The sequence below is a fragment of the Odontomachus brunneus genome, unplaced genomic scaffold (assembly GCF_010583005.1).
Source record: "Odontomachus brunneus isolate Ranch 3 - 2012 unplaced genomic scaffold, Obru_v1 Obru_scaffold_072, whole genome shotgun sequence".
NCBI lineage: Eukaryota > Metazoa > Arthropoda > Insecta > Hymenoptera > Formicidae > Odontomachus > Odontomachus brunneus.
This window is the reverse complement of record NW_022639522.1, coordinates 790,768-809,938: the sequence shown is the minus strand read 5'-3', so window position 1 is coordinate 809,938 and position 19,171 is coordinate 790,768. Positions and strand designations below refer to the sequence as shown.

At 41.1% G+C, this 19,171-nt stretch overlaps 4 protein-coding genes across 9 annotated transcripts; 1 reads left to right on the top strand and 3 right to left on the bottom strand.

Annotated features, from left to right (window-relative positions):
• The first annotated feature begins 45 nt into the window (after positions 1-45).
• On the top strand, positions 46-15,561 carry LOC116847021 (hydroxyacylglutathione hydrolase, mitochondrial-like). Of its 5 annotated transcripts, XM_032821575.1 has the most exons (9): positions 46-396; positions 486-607; positions 685-769; positions 1,196-1,570; positions 1,669-1,846; positions 13,882-13,997; positions 14,218-14,560; positions 14,645-14,748; positions 14,845-15,561. In XM_032821575.1, exons 1-9 carry the CDS (start codon positions 340-342, stop codon positions 15,115-15,117), a joined length of 1,653 nt encoding a protein of 550 aa, XP_032677466.1. In that variant the 5' UTR covers positions 46-339; the 3' UTR covers positions 15,118-15,561. The 5 variants fall into 5 exon arrangements, with proteins under 5 accessions (XP_032677466.1, XP_032677461.1, XP_032677462.1 ...); XM_032821570.1 differs by lacking the exons at positions 13,882-13,997; positions 14,218-14,560; positions 14,645-14,748; positions 14,845-15,561 and adding an exon at positions 2,532-4,170 and having other exon boundaries at positions 340-396; XM_032821571.1 differs by lacking the exons at positions 46-396; positions 486-607; positions 685-769; positions 1,196-1,570; positions 1,669-1,846 and adding exons at positions 9,835-9,983; positions 13,389-13,641 and having other exon boundaries at positions 14,845-15,321.
• On the bottom strand, positions 3,670-9,114 carry LOC116847019 (TBC1 domain family member 16). Its single transcript, XM_032821567.1, has 5 exons — positions 8,294-9,114; positions 7,563-7,902; positions 6,817-7,242; positions 6,400-6,693; positions 3,670-6,053 (listed from the first exon to the last, which is right to left on the bottom strand). Exons 1-5 carry the CDS (start codon positions 9,081-9,083, stop codon positions 5,669-5,671), a joined length of 2,235 nt encoding a protein of 744 aa, XP_032677458.1. The 5' UTR covers positions 9,084-9,114; the 3' UTR covers positions 3,670-5,668.
• Positions 11,078-13,393, bottom strand: LOC116847020 (ATP-dependent DNA helicase Q1-like). The gene is made up of 3 exons (XM_032821569.1): positions 13,271-13,393; positions 13,071-13,144; positions 11,078-12,857 (listed from the first exon to the last, which is right to left on the bottom strand). The coding sequence occupies exons 2-3, from the start codon at positions 13,123-13,125 to the stop codon at positions 11,113-11,115; spliced, it is 1,800 nt and encodes a 599-aa protein (XP_032677460.1). The 5' UTR covers positions 13,126-13,144; positions 13,271-13,393; the 3' UTR covers positions 11,078-11,112.
• LOC116847023 (high mobility group B protein 6) lies at positions 15,368-16,857 on the bottom strand. Of its 2 annotated transcripts, none has more exons than XM_032821579.1 (4): positions 16,192-16,857; positions 16,025-16,107; positions 15,608-15,953; positions 15,368-15,515 (listed from the first exon to the last, which is right to left on the bottom strand). In XM_032821579.1, the coding sequence occupies exons 1-4, from the start codon at positions 16,288-16,290 to the stop codon at positions 15,405-15,407; spliced, it is 639 nt and encodes a 212-aa protein (XP_032677470.1). In that variant the 5' UTR covers positions 16,291-16,857; the 3' UTR covers positions 15,368-15,404. The 2 variants fall into 2 exon arrangements, with proteins under 2 accessions (XP_032677470.1, XP_032677471.1); XM_032821580.1 differs by having other exon boundaries at positions 16,037-16,107; positions 16,192-16,845.
• Between the last annotated feature and the right edge of the window lie 2,314 nt (positions 16,858-19,171).

Here is a 19,171-nt window from a genome sequence, read left to right as displayed (position 1 = left end):
TAATCAACTTATCAATTCATAGATATACTTATTTATACTTATCGGTAACTGTCAGCATTTGCTCTCAGTAACAGAAAGTCTATAATAGACTCAACTTGAGGTCCTCAAGATGAAGTCGGAAGTCGCGTAAATAGTTAGATATATAAATATAGAATATTGATAATTTAACTTATTTAATTGACTTGGCGCGGAGTTAGTTATTGTTAACGGAAAAGCACAAGGCGATAAGTGATTATCGGTATTGGATTGACGGGTCAGTATCCGCCAGTGACCTGTGTGTGTATGTGTGAGACGACGAGGTAGGACGTGGTACATTTCTCGGTATATTCTCAGTGTCTGATGCTACCCTGGCCCGAGATGAACGAACAAAATGTCAACGATCAGTATCCGACTTGGGTAAGAAAACGTCGAATTATCGACATACGACGCGGCACATAACCTTTAACCCGTAATCGCATCTCTACCAAAGGGCAATTGTGTTGTAGGTCGGCCTCGTGTATATCTTCAATCTCATCGTCGGAACAGGCGCCCTGACGTTACCCGCCGTGTTTAGCCGTGCAGGATGGGGACTTGGACTGAGTGTCATTTTAGTGTTAGCATTTATCAGGTAAATAGAAGGATTTTGTCGAGACACACACACAAGATGTCAGTGGCCAGCTGTTTGATTAAATCTTCTTTGTTCAGCTTTGTCACAGTTACATTCGTTATAGAAGCAATGGCATCTGCTAATGCTATAGTTACATGGAGACACATCCAACATCGAAAACGCGTAAGCATTCTTAGATTAACTTTAGCCTCTACAATCAGTAGTGTCGAGTATCTTATAGATACGCGTAAGCATTCTTAGATTAACTTTAGCCTCTACAATCAGTAGTGTCGAGTATCTTATAGATACGCGTAAGCATTCTTAGATTAACTTTAGCCTCTACAATCAGTAGTGTCGAGTATCTTATAGATACGCGTAAGCATTCTTAGATTAACTTTAGCCTCTACAATCAGTAGTGTCGAGTATCTTATAGATATCTTAGGTAAATAGAAATTAACAATGACTCATCACACAATATCGTTAATATGTAATTATAATAAACATCATACATATGTAATAAACTCAATTTAAAGCAAACAATTTAAAAAATATATAAATAAAAAATAAAAATATAAAAAATAATATATTTAATATCAAGTACTTTTTTAGGTTCTACAAACATTAGGTGAATCTGGACCTTCCAATTCAGACTCTGAAGATACACCACTAGTAGCTCCCCTCACGAATAGTCCTGAACGTTTGGACAATACTTACAGATATTATGTGATTCACGATAGAATAGAGATGGGTCAGATGGCATCCATCTTCTTCAACAAATTTGGCACTACGCTATTCTACTTGTGTCTGTCTGTATATCTATATGGAGATTTGAGCATTTACGGAGCTGCAGTTGCAAAGTCGATGGCAGATGTTGCCTGCACTTATCAGCCAAGCAATCTCACATGCAATGATACCATACCAGACACTGAATTTTGTTGGGAAGGTCCTATGTTAAATCGATTGGATGCATACAGAATATTCCTGGTATGTTATTAGTTTGAATACATTCACCTCTAAATTTAAAACTGTGATCAAAATGAAAATAGCTCTTAAAACTGTTGAATTTTGCTTTATACTTTCAGACAATATTCGTGCTAACACTGGGGCCATTTGTATTCTTTAATGTCCAGAAAACCAAGTATCTTCAGGTATTGACTTCGATGATGCGATGGCTCGCATTTACTATCATGATTGTGTACGCTGTAAATAAACTGTTGCGATACGGTATTCGGGGCGACCCACCTGTTGCAAATATAACTGGTAAGCAAGAAATTTGTGACCATCATTCATTTGTGATGTTCTACTGAACATTGTAATGTTCTTAAAGTTGGCTTACATATAAAAAATACCAGTAACATTGTTAATAATAAAAAGTTAATTTGAAGTGTACTTAACTATATTTTCTAGAAGACGATTTACTGTTTTTAACAAAATATGCTTTTAACAATGTGGAGAATATTGACAAAGTCAGAAAAATTATTTATCATGATTAAACTGCTAATAGCAATATCAACAACAAAAATAATATTCTTTTTAACAAAAGTGGAAAATTTTAAACAATTAATAACATCGTTATTAGCAAATATGTGCTATATACAAATTTCAGTTTTTATAGTGCAATCAGTCAAAATAAAATCATTATTGTTGATAATGTTGCTAATAAAAAAAACTTTTATCAATAATATTTGTTTTCCGCAAAATGTCAAAAACAAATGTTATAAACATTTTTTTTATTACAAAATAACAGTTAATAGCAAAATATGATTGATTTGTTTTGTAACTTGCTGAAAACATTTGTTTTCAGTAATTTTAAATGAGGCAATTTGTTAGTAATACTACTAAGAACATTTGTTATTAGCAATGTTACTGCTGGTGTAATCCATCTTTAGGCATATGTGTGATTACGGATATGTAAAATGATAACTGTGTTGTGTCGCTGTTTTAGGGATTCCTAGTCTTTTCGGTGCTTGCGTTTATTCCTTCATGTGTCATCATTCGTTGCCGGCTCTGGTCGCGCCAATAGCGAATAAATCTATGCTAAATCGATTTCTCGCGTTCGATTACATACTGATCGCTTTGTTCTACTTACTGTTGGCATTGACAGGCGCCTTCGCCTTCGAGCATTTGGATGATCTCTACACATTGGACTTCGGGCCACGTGGATCGGGTGATTGCTCCAAGAGCAACAATATTTTCATGCTCCTCATAGAATATTTCCTCGCGCTCTTCCCTGTATTCACCCTGAGTACTAGTTTTCCCATTATAGCGATTACTCTCAGAAACAACTTGCAGTCTCTCTTTCTAAACGAGGACATGTCCTACAATTTATGTCTTCGAAAACTTGTCTTCCCCATCTTGGCAGTAATACCGCCGTATCTGATTGCGATGAGCACCAAGGATCTGTCAATATTAGTTGGTATCACAGGTTCATATGCTGGAGCAGGGATTCAATATTTAATACCCACGTTCCTGGTCTACTACGCTAGGCAGGAGACTAACAAAGTCATCGGTCTCGGTGTTGTTAACAAATTCGCGAGTCCTTTCTCCGGCAGATATTGGCTGTTTTTCGTTGTGATATGGGCGATCGCTTGTATGATCTTGGTGTCAGTCAATTTCATACAGATACATCTCGTACCGATTAACGGATAACGACATGAAATATCGTCTGTATCGTACATAATCAAAAGAGAAGGGAGCTTTGCTCCTCGGACGTAACTCCTGTTGTGTGAAAGAGTCGCAGGGACGGATGTTTACGAAAGTTGATTGCATATCTTGAGCGATACATTTTGTAATACATTTTGTAATACATTTTGCAATGTATTGCAAGTGAAATTATCACGATTATTGATTTCTTGAGAGACTGACAACGATAAATCTCAGAAAAATATTGTACAGACGTTGAGTGCGGGCGGAATAACGCGATTGGTTCGCGACTTGCAAGGACTTAGGTCTCTTGGGGCGTAGATTATTAATAATCTAAGGATTATTAATAATCGTCATTTGTGGCAATGTGTGCTGACACGTGTCTATGACGAAACGACAATATTCTGGCACAAGTCGGCGTGTACAAGTCGAATACTAGATAAGTTTGAAAACGTAGGTTATTAATGTATGTAGCAGGAAAATTTCATTTGTCTTTGTATCTCTTATTTTTCCAGGCTTGCTCTGGTATGGATGTAGCGTAATTTCGTTACAACAAGAAGACTCTAATCGTTGTTGTTGTTGTAGTATTTATATCTTTTTATGCGGTAGGATCGCTTTTTGTGTATTTCTGTGCATTTATGGCGAAATGCTAATAGTGAGAATGATAGCAGGTAGTGGCAATAGCAAGAGCGCATAATGTTAAGTTTTGTTTTTAAATCATATTTTTGTATAGATTATGTATAAAACTGCCAAAAGAAGTGGTATTCGCAACATGTCCGTCATACCTGTGTACCTGTACAAGCGTAGTAGTGTACAATGAGGAACATTGCGGGTATGTGTGTGTGTGAATGTGTGTATGTATGTATATATACATATATATATATATATATTTTCCAAAAGCAATTGAAAAAGTGGATAATAATAAATAGTTGATTATACAAGTCTCTGCCGATTTATTCTCACCGGTATATGTACACACATTGTGTTTCTTCTTCTCTACGTTCTTAGATTTATTTCGTACCGAGATTCGCGCGAGGCAGATCTTAACACGGATAGATTTCTCTTCAAGATTCCAACGACACAAGATAGCACGATAAAAGCGATAAAAGCTATTTCCGATAAAATTCCACGTCCCTGATTAAGTAGACTAGCGCGTTGAATGCGTTTACAATCGCCTCTGTTGCATAGGCACAGTATCTGTGAGATTCCGGATAAACGGCATCGCCCTCACGTGTATTCGTACGGGAGGTAAGAAAACAAGGAGGAAACGTAGAATATAAATTACAATTGTGTTCGCTTACAAGTACTATTGAGATCACCAACTTATCTCGATAATCCTATTTGTTCCGAAGTAAATTCCACCAAGTGGAAACAAGTGACATGCGTGCGATCGCGTGTGACAAGCAAAAACTTACGTTCGACGCATAGTGTCGATAGTAAAGAGGCGATGACAATTCGGCGTTGTCGCGTCTCAAAAAAGCTATGCACGTGAGGAAAAAATAGTTGTTCGATGTACTAATCTACGTACAATTAAACGCGACCATATATATGCACGCGAACATAAGTGAACACTTCCGAATGAACGTTCCACGTCGTTAATTTATGACGTGCATGTGTATGTATGTATGCGTGTATGTATGTGTGCGTGTATGTATGTATGTATGTATATATAATATATATAATTCGGATATATATATATTTATAATAAATAGCTATTTCGTATTTGCGTGATTTGATTTCTTTCTTTGGTTCTCCGCGCGGACGAGCTCGCTCTATGAGATTTTCAAATTGTTGTTACATGCCGAAGATAAGATTAAATGACGGATATCTCTCCTCCCTTCCCGTCTATGCTGTCGGACGCACGTATTAATTATTCTCTTTCGTTCGTCAGTCTTCAACACTACGAATACTATGGATATCTATTTTAACATCACGTGCGTTGCGCCGTGTAGCGAGTCTGTATACGTACAACTATGTTAGTCTTTCGAGCTTCATTTCGATCGACAATGAATTCCGTCTGGAAATCGGAGATATGTCTTTGAACGCTTTGAACATTGGACTGATGTCGACGTTATAACATAAATGTAATTCATTTCGCGTATCTTTTCCTATTGCGTTTCGTCAAAATCCATAAAGTGTTTAAATATATAGCTTGTACGACAACAAAGACACACAACACATTAATCGCAGTCGCAACGACTCAGCTTATTTGCATGTAAACCCAAGGAGCGTGGCACAGAATCGAACTGCATCACGTTAGATTCGATAAATATCAGTGGTTGTAGAAAACTTATGCTACGAATATACGAAGAACTCTTGTAGAGAGAAAAAAAAAGAGAGAGAAATAGAGAACAAGGGTTTACAATTTAATAAGCCGACGAAACAAATGCGGACTCACGCGTTAAGTAATACTGATTTTCTCCCTTCTTCCTACGAGAATTACTCGTAATTATTTAAATAGGGGCAATGCGTGTCCTCGTGACCCACGCACTCTATCACCGGATCGTGCGTGCTATCCCACATCCCCGGGCCGCATTGGCGGCACAAGCCGGCTAACGTGCAAGGTAAGCGCACAAGTTGACGAAAATGGTGGAGTAGGCCTCGTGCCTTTCTCAGTATAATGTTCCCGTCCATGTACATGGCCAACGAACTGAAATGCAGCAGCATCTCGTCCGTCCTGAGATCCTGCGCGATCACGTCGTCCGCGTAAACGCACATTATAGCTAGGCAAAGAAACAAGTGAAAATGATCCGTTAAGTAATTGACCCAGCAAGCCTCCCACATAATCAACGCTATCTCAGTAGGAAATTCCCGCTTCAAGCATCTGCAACACAGAGAAAAGCATTCCTGAATATATATGTATACAAAACAATATAAACTGCTAAAGTAGGTTTTTAAGTTGACGCAAAAGACTTGTCGTATTTGTTAAATGAGATAAAAAGCGAAATTATTATCCAATTTCGAAGGATTAATAATCAACGCCGAGCCAGTACTTTTTAGACAGCTGGCATTTGCCGTTTTCCTTTTCCTTTTAATGTCGAAACTTTTGATACAAAACTTCCTACTAAGAATTTAATAGAAACATGACAAATCCTTTGCGCTAACCTTGTGCAACCTTCTGCTTCAGCAAAAGGTAACTGCTTCAGCAGTATGATTCTATGTGCACTCACAGAAGTATCCATCGGTGGCAAAACAGAAGCTCCAAGGCGTCCGCGTGTTTTTCAAGGTGCGCGTAAAAGTCTGGTACCATTATTCTCACCAACTCCCGCAGGTAACACAGGTTCCTGTCCATGTCCGTGTCGGTGGGAGTGCACACGGCCACTGATCTCTGCATCAGACCCGCGAAACACCAGAAGGCCTCGATTTCGGAATTGAGTTCGGCTAACAACGGAGCTAAGAGGTCCGACATTCCTTGAGTGTAGCCCAAACGACAATTGTAAACCGCATAATTGAGTAATATATTCCTGAAAATATCAACAAGAATAATTGCAGGAATTAACAACGGGCGACGTGATAATGCGGAAACAAACGGAAATCAGACTTGATGCCGCAAAAGACGCTGAAAGATAAACGTTGAAACAACTTACTTCATCACCTCGATGTTGGGGTTACCCTCGCCGGCGTAATACGGATTACCGCGGTCCGTGCGGACGACGTCCTTCTCTACTATGCACACCACGTTCCGCCAGAAACGCTCGGCCTGCTCCGGACTCATGTTCAGCCTGCGTTTCTGTATCTCGTCATACTCTTGCCGTCTGATGGCGTCGATCTGCTCTCTGTCCTCGTACGTGCTCTGATAGGAATAGCAGTGCAGCAGAAACGGCCAGACGATCTTTCGCAGCGCCGGCTCTAAGCCGCCGAAAAATACACCCTTGCGAAGAGCGAGATCGTCTTCCACTTGGCCCCGTTCATTCAGCAGGTCTTTCCAAGCCAGTGACGTGATCATCGGCACTTGGCCTTCCTCCGGGTGCAACTCGTCCCGGCTCACCTCCGGTCTGCATACCATGAAGTGCCTGTGCGCATCGTGCAATTGCGTTCGCGCGTTAACGTTGGCATATTAACGTGGCCGTCAATATACGGAATAAACTTGGCGTAAGGAGTAGAAGTAAAAAATACAAATGATTTATTTCGCTTACGCCTACACTTCCTTATGCCGAAAGTCAAATAAATACTTCCGGTGTAAGGAGCTAAGGGAGCTAGAGTTTAGACGTAAATAAAATATAATATAAATATAATATAAATAAAATAGTTTTATTTCTTACTCTTACTCTTACTTCATACGCTAATCTTATTCCACGTGTCGCAGACGAGTCTTTACAGATCTTTGCCGTACCTGTACGGCAGACTCTCCTCCGTGTCTGCGTTCAAACGCGGATAGAGCAATTGATGCCACTGATGCAGAGTAGTGGCCAGCCGGTCTAAACCGCCGTGATGAAAATGCAGGATCTTGTATTGACTCTCTCTGCTCGCCACTACCAGTTGGCCGCAGGTGCAAGCGGGATCGGCGAAGAACAGCCTGAGGGATCGCATCTCGCTGAGGTCCACCGAGAATCTCCTGCAGCGATGCGCTCGCCGCAGCGTCACCGGCGACGCGGTCGCGCTCTCGGGAAAGGCGAGGTTGTGTTGCAGAGCCAGCAGCTCCGGAGACCTCATCCACGTGGGCATCTCCTCGGCTGTGGGGCAGCGTCATTATACATTAATTGCAAGCTCGAGCGCGACACTGGATATCTATTTTAAGTCAGTCAGAAAATTGTTCGATTTCCAATGTTTTCTTCGATTACCATCTTCCATGACACAGATACACGAATATTGACGAATCATAAGCAACGACGGTAATTAGTTGGTTAATGAAATAATTACTTGGTTAACAATTATAATTGTTAGGTTATTTAGATTATTATTGTTAGAACAAGTATAATTACAACGATTTGGTGATCGATTATATTATTTGGTTAACAATGGATACAATTATTTGGTTGATGAGTAACTTATCGAACGCAACCAAATGAAATTTCCCTGAAAAGTCAAGGCAGACTTTCCGACTGACCAGGTACCTCTACGTACTGTCGGTTGATACTGCGAGCGACAGACTGCACGTCGAGGTCAACGACAGGCTGCGACTCTTGACGCTGATATCGTCGCGGAACGATAAACGCGCCTCTTCGTCGATGCTCCTGGCGTCGGCGTCGTTACCTCGCTCCTTGACATCCCCATTCTCTTCGTTCCGTGACTCCGCCGAGTCTGGCTGATTCTCGGCCTCGAAGTTCTCACCTTCGCTGGCCGTACCAATCGGATCTCGGCGACGTAAGAAGTCGTAGCCGTAGCTGTACCCTGATCCGGAACAGACGCGCTCGCAGTCCCCGCAGCTGACGGGCTCCTTCGCCTCCAGACACACGTCCAGCTTGCCGTTGCCGTTGTCGTTCTCATTCTCGTTCTCATTCTCGTTCTCGTTCTCGTTCTCCAGCTCATGTCTTGCGTTGAGCGATTCGCACATCTTGTCGGAGCGAGGGGAGCGAGGAGAGGTCGGGTTGACGGAGTCCCGTTGAGCCGCTGCGATGTTCCTCGCGCTCAGACTCTCCAACGTGGTGGGATGTTTGCGCAACGTGCTGTTGGGTATCCAGCTGAGGTGCAAGGTCGGCAAGTTCGAGTTCTTATTCAACTTACAAGTGATAGTCATATACCCGGGATGGTGCACCACATCGGCGTGCTGCCTCATCAGCGTCGGTGGGTGTACACAGACGTTGTTCTTGCAGAACAACGCCTCGCCGTCCTGGTAAATGACGCGCCGGTTGTCCTGGCCGCAGTCGCCGAGGATGTAGCTGCTCGCCTTTCTCAGAATATTCGGTAGCGGCATTGTCGACTCGTCGAGCGATCACTGGACGATCTGTGACGTCGTTATTATTATTAATCTCCGATAGAGCATGACGCGTCGCCGAGGTTGGCGAGGGAAACGAGCCTGCTGCGAGCGGCCGTTCTCGTATCGTTAAGCCCTCCTTCAAACCGAGGGATCCCGCGCTCAAACATTAGCGCGCTGACGCGTCTGTTTGTAGTCCGCAAGACGCACGACCCTCTCGCCGATTCTCCGACCTCGACCTGGACTATCGTCGTCCGCGAAGAACTGAGATTGCCATCCGCGCCAGCGTAGCATAGAACCGAGCGAGTCGTCGTCGGGAAATGTGGGACGGAGGGCGAGCATAATCGCGCAAGAGCACTCTGCTCAGGGTAAATTCCCGTCCGAGTCCCACAGTGGAGGCAACTCGTCCGCCTCCCGCGCTGCGTATCGTCGCAGATACGCGCTCAAACGCGCGCGTGATCGCCTTATCGCTTCAATTAGTTATATATGGGACGCTGATAACGCACTTCCGCGTCTTACGTGTCGTGAGAGCGTCGCGTCTCGTCGCCAGGTTGCAGATTCCACGACGGCGCGAGCGCGTCGTAGCCGAGAGTCCCGCAGTCGCCCCGATTTCTCATGCTTCTTCACTGAGCAGGCCGCGCGGCACTCCTGAGAACTCTCGAACTCCCCCGGCGCGATCAGCGTTCGCCGTTGTCGTGGTAGCGACGCTCTCGGCCTCGCGACATCGTCACCTCGTGTGATAAACAAAATCCTGTTCGACTGTAGCGCAATCAACGTCCCTATTTCCGAATCGCTGCTGCGTTCACGCGTCACTGCTGACTGCGCCGTCGCCGCCACCGCCACCTCCACCTCCACCGTCGTCGTCGTCGTCGTCGCCACCACCGCCGCTCTGCCGCGCAGGTACGTCTTCAATTTCGTTAAAATCCGCTAAAATCCACGCACACGCACGCGACAGTTGCGCACGGCTTCATCCGGAGCTGATCCTCCGTGGCGGTGCGTGTCTGCTTACGCAACGAGACGCGCGAGAGAGAAGTGACGGATATTTCCTTATCCCAGATCAATATTCCCATCTGATCGCGCGACACTCGCTGCCTCCGATGCCCTACTACCCGATCCGCTGACATTTCGCCGCTTGTCGCACTCCGTAGGCAGTTTTTATCGATTATCCGCTGTATCCGCTTCTTAATCGCAGAGTGTCCACCGCATGCATACACTTTCGTGTCTCGCGCGCGTTCTTGCTCCTTTTTCGCACGATCGATCCATTATCCGATCTCTCATATAACGTGCGCGCACGTGTAACTATTTTCTTCTCTTTCGCTTTTTCACTGCAACGAAAATTCACAATCACCCGCCGACCAGTCGAGAAGCGCGTTCATGCGACGTGAAAAATCTACGATGCGATATAGGCGCGGCGACTTCTTGCGTCGCTGTGACTATTAATAATTGACTGCTTCTTAAATAAAGCAAGCGTAACGATTGTTCATGCTCGCTGTATTCTCGAGATACGGGATGCAAGATACGGGATAACGTACCATGATGAACTGACAAATCGTTTGCATGAATTATCACAGCCGACTGTCTTGAGGATTAGTAGTATAAGTCGAACTGAAGAATATTTTGATCGTTGCTGCCGACTAAAGTTCGCATTTTTGACTCGTATTTTCGAACGCTAAGTACGTCCCTTTCATTCCAAGTTTTACTTTAGGTGAATGTCACATATATAAGATTGCTTCAGCTTGAGAATCAGGAAGGCGTAGCGTTCGAATACACGTCAAGAATACGGTCTCAGTCCCGATTTGAGTTCACGTTTATAAATACGATATGAAATACGCTGAAAAATGCAAGTGGAAGTCCTCCTGCAGATAACCGTTCGCCAACAGGTGTCCCATGATGGCCTCCCCTGTTTCCCTCATGAACTTCAGCACAGGCACACGTTGGCGATCCACAAAATCGTGATTGAGATCATGAAATGCGGGGTATCTCGTACGGTGAAAAGTCGGCCAATTATCACAGTCGATCGTCTAAAGGATTAGTAATGTAAGTCGTAATCGAAGAGTATCTTGTGGTCGTTGCTGCCGACCAGCCCCGACTTAGGTCCACGTTTAAGATACGATATCGTGGAATACGCTGAGAAGTGAAAGTCCTCCTGCAGATAACCGTTCGTCAACAGATGCCCCACGATAGCCTCTCCGCTTTCCCTCGTGAACTTCGGCACAGGTACGTTGGCGACCCGCAAAGTCGTGGCGCCTTTGCCGTACCAAGCGTCCACGAGCTTGAGGGCGGTCAAGCGCGTTTCGTTTTGCACCGCTTTAGTCATGATCTGGTACAACTGTCTGCAATACTGCGCGATGTCGGTGGCCTTGGCGACGGCCGGCTTCCTGCAATGATCGCACATCTCGACGCAATCGCTCTTGTTCCAAGTCTCCTCGAAATGCGTCGCGATCAAACTGCGTCTGCAGGACGTCTGGTCCAGGCAGTACGTCAACACCTTGTACAGGTTCTGCAGGCCGACCTTATCCTGGAATACCATCGTGCTGAGCTTGAACACGTCCGCTAGTCTGTAAAGTACGATGCACACCGATTTCTTGCCGTCCCTGCCAGCTCGGCCGCTTTCTTGGTAGAAGTTCTCCATCGACTTCGAGACGCAATGGTGGATCACGAACCGCACGTCCGGCTTGTCGATGCCCAATCCGAATGCGATGGTCGCCACCACAGCTTGATACTTGCCCGATATCCACTTGGAATAAACCTCCGACCTGTACTCAGCCTCGAGCATCGCATGGTAGCAACCGACTTTGATACCCTTCCCCCTTAAGTCCGTGGTCAGTTGCTCAGCGTCTTTGATCGTGGTGGTATAGATTATACCCGACTTGCCGGTGAATCTGTTCTTCAACAGGTTCTCGATCATTGCCAAGCACGTCTCCTTGTCCGACGGTTTGCGGCGCACTTCGTAAAACAAATTCGGCCTGTTGAATGAAGCACGCAGCACCAGGCAGCCGCTGATGTCCAGCATCTTCTGTACGTCCACAATAATCTTAGCTGGGGCTGTAGCAGTGAGGCCCAGAATTGGGATGCCAGGAAACATGGACTTTAGCACTCCCAGGAACTTGTAGTCCGGCCGGAAATCGTGGCCCCATTGACTGCAACAGTGCACCTCGTCTATGGCAAAGCGCGCCAGATTCTGTAACTCGTAGGCCTTCTGCAGTTTGCTCATGAAACGATTGGACTTGGCCATGTATTCAGGTGTCACGTAAATCAGCTTGAGATCGGCATTTTTATCCACTAAGGCATTCATGGTGGCCTTGACGCTCTCTTTGTCTGCCTTGGCACATAACATAGTAGCTTTGACGTTGATCCTGCGTAGCCCATGCAGCTGGTCCTCCATTAAAGACACCAATGGCGACACCACTATCGTCATACCCTTGCTGATCACAGCTGGCAACTGGTAACATAAACTTTTGCCACCTCCTGTGGGCATAATTAGTATAACGTCTTCCTTGGACATAATGGCATTCATAGTTGGCAGTTGCAGGTCCCGCAACTTTTCTATCTTGAAAGTATCCTTCAAGGTTTTCTTCAACTTGGCGGACCATTCAAAGTCTTCGTTGTTCCAGTTCTTCTTGGACAGGGAAAAACTCTTCTTCAGGAGAGCATTGTCACGTAATTTCTCCTTGCGTTGGGTCAATATCCTCTTGCGATCTTCGAGTTTCTGCAGTTCACCCTCGATTTGCTGTAATTCGTAGTCGATGGCAGCTATTTCGTCATCCTCTGTGACTGCAAAGAGATCGAGAAAAAGAGTGTGAGAAAGTGATACATACGAATTCTCGCGAGACTGCGTTCAGCGAAACAAAGTGATCAGTGAGCAATCAATGATCACTTGTCATTACTGTCAGATCTCTAAATCTACCAATTGTGTTGAATTATCCAACTTTATTGTACTGCTGCGTTCGCTGAACGCACCCATTCATCTTTCACTGTCAAACTAACCTTGATATTCGTCATCGTCTAACATAATCACATCTTCTGTGCCACCGGCGGACATCTTGATCAACTGTTTAAATCTGTTTATTAAGATCACGTAGTTAACGCAAGATACATCTCATGGGTACGGTTATAACAACGACTATTTGCAATAGCAAATGCTCATTAGTCTAACTATGAGAAACCTGTTTCATCAAGGCACTAACATAACCTTTACACGCGTGGCGTCAGGTGATGCTGGTGATGCCGGCCGACGCCGGGTAACGCTGGGTATTTGACAATCAGCTGTTCTTTGATCGATTCGACTGTTTGTTTTCTTTGTAGCATCACGTTGGTATATTGTTATCAGAGAGAAAGAGAGAGAAAAAGAGAAAGAGAGGCAAGTATATGTCACTATCACCAGCGTTTGTCACAACCTATCAGCAGCAATCGCAACAAGTTGGATGAGTTGTAAATTTTATACGCACAAAAAAATCAAGTGCCACGTCGAAGACCTCGGTCGTCATGCTCGGTCAAGCTGCACTTCGGGTGTGCCCAACGTGGCTTGAAAGCAAACTCACATCTATATACTTTAGGGGTATCTGTTTTACATTGGTCTACTTGCGCTTTATATAGCTTTGCAAGCGGTATTGTGTTATCACGAGGCGATACAACTACTTCTGTTTTTACTCATCTGTTCAATTACTCTTTTGATTCATGTTGAAATTCGTATCGCACGCAAGTAATAAGAACACTATTTAAATATATGAAATTTAGTCATAAATTACACTTTTTACACGCATATTATTGTGTTCTTTTTCTATTTTTAACATTACAGTAAAGAGTATATCTTCCAACGGATTTGGTAGATTTCACAGTCTTAGCACAACAATAGATCATTCCAACATGAAAGTTCACATATTACCAGCGCTTCAAGATAATTATATGTACCTGGTATGTATTGTTTTGTCTGTTATGACATTTATGTATTTAAGTCTGAACAACATAACTTCTATTTCTATTCAATATTTGAAAGTGATAAACTTATAACATTTATTAAAAACAGTTATCAATCATAAACTATAGTATATAGTGTTTCTAACATTACCAAATGATAAAATAAATTTATATAGAACTCTTGTCATACTTTATTTTCTTTTTTAAATCTTGTAAGATTGTCGATGAAGCAACAAAAGAGGCTGCCATTGTGGATCCTGTTGATCCAGACAGTGTTGCTACTGCTGTGACACAAAATAATGTAAAATTGACAAAAGTTTTAACTACTCACCACCATTGGGATCATGCTGGTGGAAATGCAAAATTGCTGAAAACTTTTACTGATCTTCCTGTGTACGGTGGCGACGATAGAATAGAAGCTATTAACCACAAAGTTACGCACAATGATACATTCAATATTGGTAATTTATCTGTGAAGTGTCTGTCAACACCGTGTCATACACGTGGACATATCTGTTACTATGTCACGGGAGAAGGACACCCTCCATCTGTGTTCACAGGTAACGCTAAATATATAATCAAAACAAAATATGCGAATATTAAATATAACAATAAAACAATTCACGTTGAATTGCTTGCTGCAGGAGATACTCTTTTTGCTGGGGGTTGTGGGAGATTTTTTGAGGGTACCGCTGATCAAATGTACAAAGCACTTATTGAAGTTCTGGGCTCTTTGCCTGAAGAAACGGTAAGTTACTTAACTCTAATTATAAAAATACTGAATAAATTATATTCTTCAAACTTTAATTTCGTCTTTATTGCAAACAATTTTTATATCTTATAGGAAGTGTATTGCGGACACGAGTATACAACTAATAATCTGAAATTTGGTTTACACGTGGAACCTGACAATGCAGCAATTCAACAGAAACTGGATTGGGCAAATACTCAACGTAATAACAATATCCCAACAGTACCGAGCACTATTAAAGACGAGAAATCGACGAATCCGTTTATGAGGGTGCATGAGCCATCCGTTATGAAACACGCACAACAAAATGAACCTATCCAAACGATGTCGTATTTAAGACGCGAAAAGGACAATTTCAAGGCTTAACTTTCGACACAATACAGAAATATCTTCCATATATATATTCCATACATATACATATATATCTTCCATACCAATATATTTCCAAAATATGGTTTAAAAGGGACATGGGCCAAAGACTTTGTATCCATATTCACTCATATAAGAAAAAACTAATATATACAATATTTAGCATATATAATCTATATAAACACTGTTCATATACATATACATTAACTTGCCTTTGCTAATGGAAAAGTACAATTATAAGTTACTTATTTCTTATTATAAATAGATATTGTCATGTGTAAGTATTATGTAATATTTACTGGCACTTGACAAGGTGCGTCTTCAGTTTTTTTATTATATATTTGCATCTCCGCTACATACTTCTCTTTGGATCTTTCGTACATGTCATAATATACCTAAAAAAAAAAGCAACATGTTACAGGTATATTTGATGCTTAGAGTGATTATAAAAGTTAATACTGTAATGTACAATATTAAGAAATTTTACTTTTTTATCCTCAGAACTAAGTGATTTCCATGTAGTTGCAAGTTGTCTAGTTAATTCTTGTTTGCTAGGCTCTGGCTCTCCAGCCAAGCGTTCCATCACACGAGGTCTCTGTTCTTGGCAAAACTGGAAAAAGGGATTAGCAGGTCGTTTCGGCGCATTTGGATCAGCTTTTGCACCTTTCCTCTTGGTTCCCTTCTTGGGCTTCTCCTCTTTGGCATTATTGGAAGCGCCCTTCCCCCCTTTCTCCGATTTTGGAGTTGTTTGAAATACACTATTTTCCTCGAAGACACCCATTGGTGCTTCACGCCAACGATCTCCGTGTTGGTCCAATCGATCGATCAAAAATCTATCGATCAATGTCACAAATTTAAATGAAAACATGCACTAATTTCGAGTCTGTGAGTGAACCGTCCTAACCTAGAAACTAACTTTTTTTCTTTTCTTGTGCGTCGCAGGAGCTTTCTCACTCTCTGAATCCTGTAGACCAATCGTTCATTCTCCTGTAGTTTAAAAGAAGAAATTTGAGAATAATCATCCTACGGAATAGACTACGCTGATTTCGTATAGGTAGGAACAGTATTAACCTGCTGTAAGATCTCGCATCTTTCTAACAGTAATTGATACTTTTTCTTGTAGATGTCGAACTCCTCCGGCTCCACGTCATACTCGGACTCATCCGACATCGTAAACGCAGATTTTCACTGAATAAAACGAACCGGACGTCCCGCACTCTTTCACGCGCACATATTTACAGCAGCGTTTCTCTCTTCGAGAACATATCGTACTAACGCGCGACATTTTCGGCCATCTTCAGCGTATACAACGTCATCTAGGATTACTTTCGCCTTTCGAAAAGCTTCGCACGTAGCAAAGACCGCGATTTGCCGCTCTGCGTCAAAATATCAAGAAATATATTCTCGCACGACGAGCGACAATTTTCAAAAAGGAGCGCAGTGAAATTCGATGCCACGGAAAGATTGGAAAAAATTAAGTACGACTACAGGTACAAAAATACGATATATAATCTCACAGGTGATATTCCCGCTCTGTACGATCGAATCTGCGATGTGATCGAAATAACGACTACTTTCGAGGTTTGATGATTATTCTGTACATTGTTCAGATATATGTGATTATTGAAACGATTGTTGTAACGACAAAGATAATTACCAAAATACATAATATTCGCATAATAATGTTCATTACATCAAACAATAATGTTCGTTTTACAGCGTTTATCCGCGCAGTCTCATATACTACAACTATATCACACTAACATTAAATTTGAGAAGCTCTTAATTATGTTGCTAAAGTGGTAAAAATATTAACGTGATTTTAAAGTGTTATATATATATATATATATATATATATATATATATATATCCCAGGAAGTAAGGAACATTAAATTAACGTTTAGAAATGTTGACTTCATGTGCATTATTTGGACATTTTTTAATAATATTGCATTTATATTTTTCACATGTTATTTTGTGATATGATTTTTCTGAATGTTTGTTTAAACGTTTTAAAAATATTACAAAAAATATATTTTTCAAATGTTACTTTAATATTTATTTGAGATCAATGCAACATCTTAAAAATATTTCTGCCGATTAAAACGTAATGGCAACTCTATTTTAATATTATTGAAACTTCTAAATCGCGGTCAAAGTATATTCATAATGATACAATATTAAACATTACATATTTACAATATTACAGGTCAATATCATTGTAGCAACGTTATATTAATGATTTCTTGCTTACTGGAATATATATATATAGACACACACACACACACTTTCCGGAACTTTTAATAAACTTTAAACCAATATTAATACGACGTTTTCTTGATCCTTTAATTTAAAAGTTACCTTGTGATTAAATCAATATCTCATTCCATTCCCAAGTAGCACACATACGTTTTAGAAATGTTTTATAAACGTTAGAACCAAACCTTTCATAACTGTTTCCAAAACGTTTCATAACGTTTCCAAAACGTTATGAAACGTTTTGGAAACATTTTTCATGAATAAAAATATCCACTCAAAAAACGTTAGGTGAAACGTTATTTTTGCGAAAAAAATCGTTGAAGAAACGTTTTATAAACATTTTAAAACGTTTTATAAACGTTTTATAAATAAGGTTTCAGAAGGGTTCTTGTTAAAACGTTTTTTATTGGTGCTTTACGGTTCTGAAATTATAGATACGTTTAAGAAACGTTTCTGATACGTGTATGTGCTACCTGGGTTATTTATCAAAATATAACTACTTTATCATTTGAAGCTAAAATTTCTACAACATTATCCTCTTGTCCACAACCTTGCTTTAATCTTTAATAAATTAACCAAGAATCGATTATTTTAAAAATAATCGACTATGTTTGATCAATGTCTTAAGAATTAAAGCAAGATTGTGGACAAGGAGTATATTTCTATGTAAGAAAATTTAATTTATTAAGATATTATAACAACATTTTAATAATAATAGCATTAACATTCGATGCTATGTGCGATGTCGTCTGCTCCTTTGTTAAATCACACACGATCTTATTTACTTTTTTCTTACGATAACAAAGTTAATATTTATAGATAAAATAATTATATATCGTTTTAAAGTTTCGGCGCTTTATGATCTCGATACACGCACTTGGCGACGAGAGTGCTTATTGCGTATCAGATGGCGATCGAGAGAATTATAAAAACGCATCTGCCAATTAATTCAATCGCGATATTAAATGACATTTAAGAGGGGTGAGATTTAACACCCGATATACGACGTATCGTAAAGTGCGTTTTGATTTCGAAACGACATTTCCTTCCAAGTCACTTTATTGTAATAAAAAATAAAATAATTTTAACTATTTATTTCTTAACACAATATTAATTTCTTGACGTAATATTGACATAATTTCTGACTATTTATTTCTCTTGCTGCGTCTATTACATTAATATTTTGCAATTATTTCAGGAAAGACATCAGTAAATACGGTGTTGCGATACAAGAATATCTCTTTTAAAGATATTTTCAACGTCGAAAATGATAGTCGAAAAAGATACAAAACGCTGTGCCGATCTCAGCATTTTCGAGTTGTCGAAAGGGTTTCGAGCAAGGGTGAGGAAAGCTCAACGGTTAGAACATTTCAACGTAGTTAATTTAATAATGTTATTACTGTAATTCTATTAGTATTCTTACTGCAGCATCTGCAATAACTAAGACACGTTATATAGAATGTAGATCACTTGAATATGTATATCTATAAATTTGTAGGTCACACTGTATGTATAAGTTTACACGTACATCGGCGTCTAATTGCTGGAAGTCAGTCGGTCAGCCCACATCGAGGAGTCAGTTAAGCTGATACAAAGATTTGTTTGCATTCTTAACATTCCTATATTGATTAGCAGAGCTTCTATCTGTAAGAGCATAAACAGAAGGTATCAAATGTAACTTGAGGAGAAATCTCTTAGTCATACAACGGCCATTAAAGCCCCAGGTCAATTTTCACTCGTAGCCGCATGAAATTCGCATGACAAGTCGAACTTTACGAGTCAATTGTCGCGC